Source organism: Bufo bufo, chromosome 10, assembly GCF_905171765.1.
Source record: "Bufo bufo chromosome 10, aBufBuf1.1, whole genome shotgun sequence".
Classification (NCBI taxonomy): domain Eukaryota; kingdom Metazoa; phylum Chordata; class Amphibia; order Anura; family Bufonidae; genus Bufo; species Bufo bufo.
This window is the reverse complement of record NC_053398.1, coordinates 64,353,329-64,366,628: the sequence shown is the minus strand read 5'-3', so window position 1 is coordinate 64,366,628 and position 13,300 is coordinate 64,353,329. Positions and strand designations below refer to the sequence as shown.

Sequence of the window (13,300 nt, the reverse complement as noted above, 5' to 3'; positions counted from 1 at the left end):
AGTATAACGTCTCCTTGTGGCTGCCCCCATACAGTATAACGTCTCCTTGTGGCTGCCCCCCATACAGTGTAACGTCTCCTTGTGGCTGCCCCCATACAGTGTAACATCTCCTTGTGGCTGCCCCCCATACAGTATAACGTCTCCTTGTGGCTGCCCCCCCATACAGTATAACGTCTCCTTGTGGCTGCCCCCATACAGTATAACGTCTCCTTGTGGCTGCCCCCATACAGTATAACATCTCCTTGTGGCTGCCCCCATACAGTGTAACATCTCCTTGTGGCCGCCCCATACAGTATAACGTCTCCTTGTGGCTGCCCCCATACAGTATAACGTCTCCTTGTGGCTGCCCTCCATACAGTATAACGTAGAGTTGTTGCGATACCAAATTTTTGATTCGGTTTCGATACCATGAAAAAGTATTGCGATACTCGATACCATTCGATACCACGCGAAAAAAATAAACAAAAAAAGCCACGTGCATTCCTCATTTTTAAAAATGGCGAATCGCGCAGTTTTTATTTTATTTTTTCTGTTCCGGCATTCACCACCTAGATTTTTTTTTTATATTTTAATAGTTTGGACTTTTCTGACGTGGCGATGTAATATGTTTATTTATATATTTTATATGTGAAATTGGGAAAAGGGGGGTGATTTATACTTCATATTTTAGTGTTTTTTTTTTTTTCACTTTTTATTTAATAACTATTTCCCCCCTTAGGGGCTAGAACCTGGGATCTTTCATCCCTTTTCCTATTCACCCTGATAGATCTCTATCAGGGTGAATAGGACTCCACACTGTCCCTGCTGCTCTGTGCTTTGTGCACACAGCATCAGGGATGTTACCATGGCAACCAGGGCTTCTGTAGCGTCCTGGCTGCCATGGTAACCGATCGGAGCCCCAGGCTTACACAGCTGGGGCTCCGATCAGAAGCTGCCACTGCACCACCAATGAGGGGGAGTGGAGAGGTCCCTGTGGCCACTGCCACCAATGATTTTAATACTGGAGGGTTGAGAGGGGCCGGCGCACTGTGCCACCAATGATTTTAATGGGATGGGGGGATTGAGGGGGGGGGCACACTGCACCACCAATGATTTTACCCCTTTATACAGGAGGCGGGTACTAGCAGATCAGCGGCAGTTAACTGCCGCTGATCGCAGCTCCCTGTCAGGGGCAGGGTGCCGGCAATGCGATTCTGCTGCCGGCACCCGCCTCCTGTATGTGTTAAAGACTGACTACTGTATATGAGTCCAGACTTTCACTATTAGGCCACACAGAGCGGCGCCCAGCGATGTCTCAGCACTCACCATTTAGTCCTGGGCGCCGCTCCGTTCGCCCGCAGTGCCCCATTACTGTCTCCTCTCCTGCTCCACATGCTGCTGATTACTATCGGAGCGATGGGAGGAGACATCAGCTTCACTAGTGGGCGTTCCTTCTCCCTGGCTGTAGCGCTGTCCAATCGCAGCGCAGGGAAAAGGAACGCCCACTAGTGAAGCTGATGTCTCCTCCCATCGCTCCGATAGTAATCCTATCATTGGGGGCGCAGTGCGCCCGCCCCTCCTCCGCCCCTCTCTTCTCATTGCCGCCCCTCCTCCACCCCCTCTCTTCTCATTGCCGCCCCTCCTCCGCCCCTCTCTTCTCATTGCCGCCCCTCCTCCGCCCCTCTCTTCTCATTGGTGGCAGCGGCAGCAGCACAGGGGGAGGGAGGACAGCTTCCTTCTCCCCGTGCTGCTGAGAGAGAACATGAGCGCGCCGATAGCAGCGCGCTCATGTTCAGAGATACTAGACTGCGCAGAAGCGCAGCCCAGTATCGAAAAAACGGAAATCCCGGTATCGTATCGATACCGGGACAAAAGTATCGATTGGGTATCGAAATTTCGATACCCGCAACAACCCTAGTATAACGTCTCCTTGTGGCCGCCCCACACAGTGTAACGTCTCCTTGTGGCCGCCCCATACAGTATAACATCTCCTTGTGGCCCCCATACAGTATAACGTCTCCTGGTGGCCCCCATACAGTATAACATCTCCTTGTGGCTGCCCCATACAGTATAACGTCTCCTTGTGGCTGCCCCCCATACAGTATAACGTCTCCTTGTGGCTGCCCCCCCATACAGTATAACGTCTCCTTGTGGCTGCCCCCCCATACAGTATAACGTCTCCTTGTGGCTGCCCCCCCATACAGTATAACGTCTCCTTGTGGCTGCCCCCATACAGTATAACATCTCCTTGTGGCTGCCCCCATACAGTATAACATCTCCTTGTGGCCCCCATACAGTATAACGTCTCCTTGTGGCTGCCCCCATACAGTATAACGTCTCTTTGTGGCTGCCCCCATACAGTATAATGTCTCCTTGGAATGTTATAGTTCTGTTTTTGGGCCTTTTGGTTGGTCAGTGGTCAGAAAATACATGTGTGTGTATTTTATTGTTAAAATTAGTATCGGTAATTGGTATCGGTGAGTACTTAAAAAAAAGTATCGGTACTCGTACTCAGTCTTAAAAAAATGGTATCGGGACATCCCTAGTTTGGTACCCAAACCCGAACTTCTTCACAGAAGTTCGGGCTTGGGATCGGTGTTCTGTAGATTGTATTATTTTCCTTATTACATGGTTATAAGGGAAAATAATAGCATTCTGAATACAGAATGCATAGTAAAACAGCGCTGGAGGGGTTAAAAAATAAATACCGTATTTTTCGCTTTATAAGACGCACTTTTTTCCCCCCAAAAGTGGGGGGAAAATGGCAGTGCGTCTTATAAAGCGAACACTGCCATGTTTACTTTGGTGACGCTGATACATCGCAAGCCGCGATGTATCAGAGGGGTGGGAGGAGGGGACGGAGGCTGGCAACGCTCGCGGCGGGGCCCGATGCAGTCACTGTACTGTAATACATCGGGCCCCGCTCACGGTAATTATCACATGTAAAGTCTATAATCTTCAAGCAGTATCTCTGCTTTTAACTAGGGCAATCCTCTGTAGTAGTACACCTTACTATGAAAGCGGCAGGCAGGGCGGCAGCGTAATCTCGCGATGCTCACTCATTCACGCTCCTCCCACTTCCTTCATGAATTAGTGAGCATCGCGAGATTACGCTGCCGCCCTGCCTGCCGCTTTCATAGTAAGGTGCGTGTACTACTACAGAGGATTGCCCTAGTTAAAAGCAGAGATACTGCTTGAAGATAATAGACTTTACATATGAAAACGGCTTCATTACACTCTGCTTTCTTCTATAACAGTACTCACTATGAAAGCAGCGGTCCAGCCGGCACGTGACGTCACTCACTCGGTCATGCTCCTCCCACTTCATTAATGAAGCTGGCAGGAGCGTGACTGACTGAGTGACGTCACGTGCTGGCCGGACTGCTGCTTTTATAGTGAGTACTGGTATAGAAGAAAGCAGAGCCATTAAAAGATTTTACATATAAAGTCTGTGTGCACTGTGGTGTAATGGGGGTCACTATTCACACAGGACAATATACTGTGACACATATGATACTGTGACCAGCATAAGATCATCTTATGCTGGTCACAGTATCATATGTGTCACAGTATATTGTCCCTGTGTGAATAGTGACCCCCATTACATAAGATGCTATATATGATGCTACATCCCCCTCATAACAGTGCGCCATCCACAGGTCCCCCCATAACAGTGCGCCATCCACAGGTCCCCCCATAACAGTGCGCCATCCACAGGTCCCCCCATAACAGTGCGCCATCCACAGGTCCCCCCATAACAGTGCGCCATCCACAGGTCCCCCCATAACAGTGCGCCATCCACAGGTCCCCCCATAACAGTGCGCCATCCACAGGTCCCCCCATAACAGTGCGCCATCCACAGGTCCCCCCATAACAGTGCGCCATCCACAGGTCCCCCCATAACAGTGCGCCATCCACAGGTCCCCCCATAACAGTGCGTCATCCACAGGTCCCCCCATAACAGTGCGTCATCCACAGGTCCCCCCATAACAGTGCGTCATCCACAGACCACCATTAGTTAAAAACCCAGCAAAAGCACACCTTTTTGGTTCAAATATTTTTTTTCTTATTTTCCTCCTCAAAAATCTAGGTGCGTCTTATCATCAGGTGCGTCTTATAAAGCAAAAAATACAGTAAATAATTTAACTCACCTTAGTCCACTTGATCACGGCCCGGCATCTCCTTCTGTCTCCTTTGTTGAACAGGACCTGTGGTGAGCATTAAATACAGGAACAGGACCTTTGATGACATCACTCCGGTCATCACATGATCCATCACCATGGTAAAAGATCATGTGACGTACCATGTGATGACCGGTGTGAGGTCATCAAAGGTCCTGTTCCTGTAATTAATGCTCACCACAGGTCCTATTCAACAAAGGAGACAGAAGGAGATGCCGGGCATCGCGATCAAGTGGACTAAGGTGAGTTAAATTATTTTTAATTTTTTTTAACCCCTCCAGTGCTGTTTTACTATGCATTCTGTATTCAGAATGCTATTATTTTCCCTTATAACCATGTTATAAAGGGAAAATAATAATGATCGGATCTCCATCCCGATCGTCTCCTAGCAACCGTGCGTGAAAATCGCACCGCATCCTCACTTGCTTGCGGATGCTTGCGATTTTCATGCAAACCCCATTCACTTCTATGGGGCCTGCGTTGCGTGAAAAACGCAGAATATAGAGCATGCTGCGATTTTCACGCAACGCATAAGTGATGCGTGAAAATCACTGCTCATGTGAACAGCGCCATAGAAATGAATGGGTCGGTATTCAGTGCGGGTGCAATGCGTTCACCTCACGCATCGCATCCGCGCGGAATGCTCGCCCGTGTGAAAGGGGCCTAAGGGAAACTGTATGGCATGACTCCAGTGGGCAAAAAAGCGGCGCACTGAGCAGTGGAAAAATATCAACTGGCCAAATAAATCCAGATTTCTGTTGCACCATGCTGATGGGAGGGTCAGAATTTGGAACAAGCAGCAAAAATCGATGAACCCAACCTGTCAACAGTTCAAGCTAGTGGAGGAAAAGAAACAGTGTGAAAAATGTTTTCTAGGCACATCCAGGATCCTGTGATACAGTCCTGATCAAAAGTTTAAGACCACTTAAAAAATGGCAAAAAAACATATTTAGCATGGCTGGATCTTAACAAGGTTCCAAGTAGAGCTTCAACATGTAACAAGAAGAAATGGGAGTGAGAAAACATTTTTTGAGCAATCAATGTCTTCAAAGACCTCGTCTCCTTGAACGCCACAGAACTGCTCGTTTGTACGTTGTAAGAGAGCACCAAACATGCGACATTCAAAAAGGTGGAGAAAAGTTTTATTCTCTGATGAGAAAAAAAATGTAACCTTGATGGTCCTGATGGTTTCCAACGTTACTGGCATGACAAGCAGGTCCCACCTGAGATGTTTTCTACGCGCCACAGTGGAGGGGGCGCCATAATGGTCTGGGGTGCTTTTTCCTTCAGTGGAACAATGGAGCTTCAGGAAGTGCAGGGGCGTCAAACGGCCGCTGGCTATGTCCAGATGTTGCAGAGAGCATTCCTCATGACTGAGGGCCCTCGTCTGTGTGGTAACGACTGGGTTTTTCAACAGGACAACGCTACAGTACACAATGCCCGCAGGACAAGGGACTTCTTCCAGGAGAATAACATCACTCTTTTGGCCCATCCTGCGTGTTCCCCTGATCTAAATCCAATTGAGAAGCTTTGGGGATGGATGGCAAGGGAAGTTTACAAAAATGGACAACAGTTCCAGACAGTAGATGGCCTTCGTGCGGCCGTCTTCACCACTTGGAGAAATGTTCCCACTCACCTCATGGAAATGCTTGCATCAAGCATGCTGAAACAAATTTTTGAAGTGATAAACAATAACTGTGGAGCTACTCATTACTGAGTTCATGTTTGGGGGTTGGATTTCTGTTTTTGGGGGGGGGAGGGGTAGGGTTTTTTTGGAGGTGTGGTCCTAAACTTTTGATCAGCTGAAAAACAGCCTGTTTCAGTTTATTCGTTGTTTTCATTAAAATGAATGCTCAAAAAATGTTTTGTCTCACTCCCATTTCTTCTTGTTGCATGGTGAAGCTCTACTTGGAACCTTGCTAAGATCCAGCCATGCAAAATAAGATTTTTTTTCCATTTTTCAAGTGGTCTTAAACTTTTGATCAGGACTGTACCTGCTGATGGATGTTTGGACAGAAGGGCTTACCGAAATGTTGTGGCCAACAGTGATGGCCAGCGAACACATGCGGGCTGCCATCTTAACTCACAAGTCCGGCGAGGCACAGGTAAGCCCTTACCTGCGCCGCGAGCCGGTCTGAAATCAAATGCGGTCACCTGGAGCAGGAAGTTCCGAGAACAGCCGCCGGGGGCCTTCATCGGGCGAACACTGCAAACCGGCCATCACTGGTGGCCAATCAAATTCATCCCTTCATGGCTGTTGTTTACCCTATGGACAATGCACCATGCCACAAGGGTTGTACAGTCATGATCAGAATTGCCAACCAGAATTTTTCTTTTTTCTGCACAACATAACCCAAAATCAGGGACAGCATTTATTTTATCTTTTTATGGACAAATTGGAAAACCATACTGAAAAAGATTATAAATAATCCATTTCTATAGCTCAGAATACTGATAAGAACCCATTATCAGCACAGACTGGGAGCTGTAAAGTAAGGATTTCTATTATGACGGAATGCCTCTTACAGGCATAGAATTCCATTATGGTCCGTGGTAGCGGAGTCAATAACGGAATTCTTAGATAACCCGAACTATGTACGCCGAACTTGAAAACACATGTTCGCTCAACACTAAGGTTACATGCACACTGCCGGTGTGTTTTGCAATCTGAAAATCGCGGATCCGCAAAACACAGATGGCGTCCGTGTGCGTTCTGCAATTTGCGGAACAGCACGGACAGCCTTTAATATAACTGCCTATTCTTGTCCTCAAAGAGCGAACAAGAATAGGACAGGTTATATTTTTTTTGCGGACCACAGAACGGAGCAACGGATGCGGACAGCAATGGGTCTGCATCCAAGCCGCAAAAACTGCGGCTCTGATGCGGACCAAAACAACGTCCGTGTGCATGAGGCCTAACAAGGATAACAACCGCCAAAAGAATCTAGTCAAGTACCACCTGCCTCAGAAAAAAAATCACGGACACTTCTGTTATTTTTCACAAGTCATCTGTTGTTACCGACTATCCAGAAAATTCTGGAAAGTTGACAACCCTGATGACAGCTATTCATTCATTTATTTTTTGCTTTCCTGGCCTTCACGTTCCCCAAATCTTAATCCTATAAAACATGGGCTGTTCGCACTGCGTCAGTACCGCCACCTCTTTATTCTGCACAACTTATCCCAAAGTTACAGACAGCCAACATGTTTCTTTATGGACAAACTGGAAAACCATCATGATAAATGATTCTAAGTAATACATGGTCTATAGCTCAATACATGGGCCAATGTTTCTGCAGAATATTGAACTGCTGCGGTTCTAAAGGCCAAAGGAGGTCCAAAGGACTACAAGGATGGGCGTCTCTAATAGAGACCACTGCTATGTGCACACACCTATAGAGCTATACTGGTGACATGTGGCAGCTGTGTCCCCCTGTCACACTGGTTACGCAATGAGTCAGGCGCGGTGCTGCCGGTACCTTGTGTCGGTGTGTCGGTGTGCGGCTGTGTACTGCCCGGATCTCCCATGTCCGGCTGTGCTGGGCCTGGATCTGACGACTGCTCCCGGCTCCGGTCTGCGCAGTGAGGAAGAGGGCACAGCACTGAGATGGGGAACTTCCTGTAGGGCTGTGCGGCGCGCTGTCGGCCTGTAGTGTCAGCAGGCTGTAGTGTGCTGCACTGGGTGTGCGCTCCGTGCAGTGGGTGTGTCAGGCAGAGGGAGTCATACAGTAAGGCTACATGTACTGCGCTGCCTAGTTCTGAACAGCCATATAGCCTGCCTTAGGCATAGCCTCCGATACGGGTGATGGATTCAGCCGTGCCACATCAATTGCAAACAGGTACATACAATGTACCGATGGGCACACATACCCAGGGGTGCACCACCAATGAGGCCAAGTGAGGGGGTGGCCTCAGGCAGCACCAGGTAGGGGCAAGAGGGGGGCATCCGAAGGGCCATGAGCTGTAAGGAAGGGGTTAGGTTAAAGGGGTATTCCCTTCACAGACAATGGGGTCATAGCACTAGGATATCCCCCATTGTCTGATAGGTGTGGGACCTGCACCTACAAACATAGAAACATAGAATGTGTCGGCAGATAAGAACCATTCGGCCCATCCAGTCTGCCCAACAAGAACGGATCGGGGAGGGCTGTGACTGGAGGACCCTGGATTTCCCAGGGTCCGTCCACCTCCAAGCGCTGCTCCCATAGAAGTGAATGGGAGTGGTGAACTTAAAGGGAACCTGTCATGTGGATATTTGATTATAATCTAACTAATTATATACAATCATTAACTACTAAAAAGTACCTTAGATGTATTCACTTACTGGTGTGACAGATGGTTACCTCATAATACACACACAAAGATGCTGCATGCTAAGGAGCTGATTTGAGTCCAGCGTGATGTCAGTGAGTCCAGCGTTTATTTAATTCAGAGCTATAGCCACTCCCCTGCCCACCTGCTGCTGATTCATATGGAAAATAACTGTCATTAAGCAGCAGATGGGCGGGGAGAGTCAGGAGCTCATGAATATTCAGGACTCATCATTATCAGCTGGAGCTTTTCAATACAAGATGTTGGCAGATTGACTGGGTCAATTAAAGTAAGTGACCCCGCATTGTGCTAAGAGAATCAGTCACTTATTTAGGTTGCCCTTAGTTAGGACACCATAAAACTGGTGACAGGTTCCCTTTAAAGCGTAAGGGTCTATTCACACGTCCGCAAAATGGGTCCGCATCCGTTCCACAATTTTACGTAACAGGTGCGGACCCATTCATTTTCAATGGGGCCGGAATGTGCTGTCCACATCCACATTTGCGGAACTGCACTTCCGTTCCGCCAAAAAATAGAACATATCCTATTCTTCTCCGCAATTGCGGACAAGCAAAGCCATTTTCTATGAGAGTGCCGGTGATGTACGGTCTGCAAAATGCGGAACACACATTGTCGGTGTCCGTGTTTTGTGAATCCGCAATTTGCAGATCCGCAAAACACATACGGACGTGTGAATGGACCCTTAACAGTCATTCTTATTTTTTTTTTGTAATGTATAGGGGCAGTGATAATGACCATTTTTGTAATATACTTTAATTACTGATATCGTATATTTCGATAAAAAAAATAGCTGTAAAGTGGCCCATTATGAGCCCTAGCAGCGCTCCTCTGTCTTCTGTTCACATAACTGTGGAGACTTGCTCAACACTGACCATGTTATGTAACCAGAAGACAGAGGAGCGTTAGCTGCCATCTTGTCCTACAAGAAAAAAAGCCCTCATATGAACGCAAAAGTAAAAAGGTTATGAAACTGGGAAGGCAGGGAGTGAAAAACATAAACGCAGAAATGACAAGGTGGCTGAAGGGGTTGTCCTGGATGGAGGGGTTGACTTTTTTACATTTCCCACACCCCTAGCCATCGTAACCTTACCTGCTCCCCACCAGTTCTGGCTCCTGGGCTACCACTGAGGAAAGTGATTGGCTGCAGGGTGGTGCAGGTGTATGGCACATGACAGCTGCAGCCAATCACTGTCTTTTCAGTACACTGATGAGGACAATGATTGGTGCTGCAGGCACATTCTGTATACAGATACTACAGTGTAGATCAGACTGACCCTCCCGCAGCTTCCTTCACGCTGTCCGCACACCTCTCCACACGCCTGAGAATAGGGGGATCGTCCTCGTAGTGCTCTACATCCAAACTCCAATACTAATCATATGTAGCAGTAGAACAATGTGGCACTCACACTGTATGCAGGCACTTCACTGCTGCAATTTGTAAGCAAGCAGCAGCAGGAACAACACTGGAGAAAAGGTTAAGTATGACATCAGTTTGTATTTAAAGGGGTAAATCGATCCCTGAAATGCCCCTCCATATGCCTGGGCCACTCACACACAATGTACTTAGTCTACATTAATACTGGCGTTTTGGCTTTCTGTTTGCGAGATCCGTTCAGGGCTCTCACAAGCGGTCCAAAACGGATCAGTTTTGCCCTTAATGTATTCTGAATGGATAAGGATCTGTTCAGAAAGCATCAGTTTGGCTCCGTTCCGCCTCCATTCCGCTTTGGAGGCGGACACCAAAACGCTGCAAGCAGCGTTTTGGTGTCCGTCTGACGAAACTGAGCCAAACGTTTTCACTGACACAATACGGCACAATATAAAACGGATCTCGTCCCCCATTGTCTTTCAATGGTGTTCAAGACGGATCAGTTTTGGCTATGTTAAAGATAATACAAACGGATCCGTTCTGAACGGATGCAGACAGCACCCGTGTCGCTTCTGAAGCCCGCACGGCCTCCCACGAAAACATCCAGTGTTGGGGGGGGATAGTCAATGGCAGGCGATGATGGGGACGAGCCTCCCAAGCATCACAGAACAAGGATAAAAAAAGATTCCCATTTCTAGACCTCTAAGGGGGCTAATTGTTAAAAAAAAAAAAAAACATTTCAAAAATTTACAGTTGCAAGAAAAAATTATGTGAACCCTTTGGAATGATATGGATTTCTGCACAAATTGGTCATAAAATGTGATCTGATCTTCATCTAAGTCACAACAATAGACAATCACAGTCTGCTTAAGCTAATAAACACACACAGAATTAAATGTTACCATGTTTTTATTGAACACACCATGTAAACCTTCACAGTGCAGGTGGAAAAAGTATGTGAACCCTTGGATTAATAACTGGTTGAACCTCCTTTGGCAGCAATAACTTCAACCAAACGTTTCCTGTAGTTGCAGACAGTGTCGGACTGGAATGCCTAGGGCCCACCAGTAAAATTCATTCTGGGGGCCCACTGTACAGCGACATGCAAATATTGCCTGCCTATATAGAGGCAGACAGCAGCAAGACACTACAAGATGATTGATTATGGGGGTCTCTGCAACAACTTCAAAAAGTGGGTCCCAGAGAAGAGAGAATACTGGCTGGCCTGCCTCTATTCCTAGAGGCTATTTTAACCTTCCGATGCATATATAATAATAAACTGGATAGTCTACCCAGTTTTTTATATTGATATAGGTTATTTGAGATGCTGTGCTGGTGGACTGGGGGCCCACCTTTCTCAGGGGCCCACCGGGGGATTCCCCTGTTCCCCTGTGGGTCAGTCCGAGCCTGGTTGCAGATAAGATGTGCACAACGGTCAGGAGTAATTCTTGACCATTCCTCTTTACAGAACTGTTTCAGTTCAGCAATATTCTTGGGATGTCTGGTGTGAATCGCTTTCTTGAGGTCATGCCACAGCATCTCAATCGGGTTGAGGTCAGGACTCTGACTGGGCCACTCCAGAAAGCGTATTTTCTTCTGTTTAAGCCATTCTGTTGTTGATTTACTTCTATGCTTTGGGTCGTTGTCCTGTTGCAACACCCATCTTCTGTTGAGCTTCAGCTGGTGGACAGATGGCCTTAAGTTCTCCTGCAAAATGTCTTGATAAACTTGGGAATTCATTTTTCCTTGGATGATAGCAATCCGTCCAGGCCCTGACGCAGCAAAGCAGCCCCAAACCATGATTCCCCCACCACCATACCTCACAGTTGGGATGAGGTTTTGATGTTCTCAACTTTGGTTTCATCTGTCCACAGAATATTTTGCCAGTACTGCTGTGGAACATCCAGGTGCTCTTATGCAAACTGTAAACGTGCAGCAATGTTTTTTTTTGGATAACAGTGGCTTCCCAGTGCTGAACTTTCTCCATTTATAGACAATTTGTCTTACCATGGACTGATGAACAGCAATTCTTTTGGAGATACTTGTATAACCCTTTCTAGCTTTATGCAAGTCAACAATTCTTAATCGTAGCTCTTTTTTGTGAGGTATCATTCACATCAGGCAATGCTTCTTGTGAAAAGCAAACCCAGAACTGGTGTGTGTTTTTTATAGGGCAGAGCAGCTGTAACCAACACCTCCAATCTCATCTCATTGATTGGACTCCAGTTGGCTGACACCTCACTCCAATTAGCGCTTGGAGATGTCATTAGTCTAGGGGTTCGCATACTTTTTCCACCTGCACTGTGAATGTTTACATGGTGTGTTCAATAAAAACATGGTGACATTTAATTCTGTGTGTTATTAGTTTAAGCAGACTGTGATTGTCTATTGTTGTGACTTAGATGAGGATCAGATCACATTTTATGAGCAATTTGTGCAGAAATCCATATCATTCCAAAGGGTTCACATACTTTTTCTTGCAGCTGTATATTAGTCTAAATCACCCCTCCCTTCCCAATTTTATATAAAAAAAACATATATATAATAAATAAAAAAACATATTAGGTATTGCCACGTCCGAAAATGTCTGAACTATTAAAATATAGAAAAAAAAATCCCTATCCGGTATACGCCGTAACAGGCTGGCTGCAGTGCATGCGCTGGCCTGACATATAATAGATGGCCACCTCCTGGTTTTGTCCGGCCCAGCAGCACCCTGACATCTAAGATGGCTTCCAAGGCAGTAGCAATCGTGGAGGGGCACAGCAGGGAGAGGCTGTGCTCCATAGTCAGATCAAGACTGTGGGAAGTGCGCGATTATGAGGCCTTGTCCTGCCACAGGCTTTAGCTAATTCACCTCTCGATGATACGGAGCTGAAAATGGAGGCTCCTGCTGGGGGACCATGTCCACAATCCCTCCACTGTCGTTTGTGGCTGTGCCTGCCTGTAGTGTTTAGATTGGCAGCGATAGCACGAAGGGCCAGCTGGAGCCTTGTTAAATGCGGCAATCCGAGATGCCCCACCCCTGGAAGTCCCTCCCCCTTTTATCTATTATAGTGGCACCACAGAAGATTTGAGTTGTCTGGGTCAAAGTGCCAATGGCAGGAAAATTTTCCCTTAGAGCTCGTTCACACGACCGTATGTCTTTTTCAGTGTTTTGCGGGCCGCTTTTCACGGGTCCGTTGTTCCGTTTTTTGTTTCCGTTGTGTTTCCGTTTCTGTTCAGTTTTTCCGTTCCGTTTCTCCGTATGGCATATACAGTATACAGTAATTACATAGAAAAAATTGGGATGGGCATAACATTTTCAATAGATGGTTCCGCAAAAACGGAACAGATACAGAAGACATACGGATGCATTTCCATATGTGTTCCGTTTTTTGCGTACCCATTGACTTGAATGGAGCCACGGAGCGTGATTTGCGGGCAATAATAGGACATG

General features: G+C 47.0%; 1 protein-coding gene across 1 annotated transcript in view; it reads right to left on the bottom strand.

Annotated features, from left to right (window-relative positions):
• Window positions 1-7,806, bottom strand: part of LOC120981106 (ribosomal protein S6 kinase alpha-5-like) — a 186,652-nt gene extending 178,846 nt beyond the window's left edge. The window contains exon 1 of the mRNA XM_040410595.1: window positions 7,640-7,806. Coding sequence (XP_040266529.1) covers window positions 7,640-7,688 — 49 coding nt within the window. The 5' untranslated portion in view covers window positions 7,689-7,806. The remainder of the gene's footprint in view (window positions 1-7,639) is intronic.
• Window positions 7,807-13,300: the final 5,494 nt, after the last annotated feature.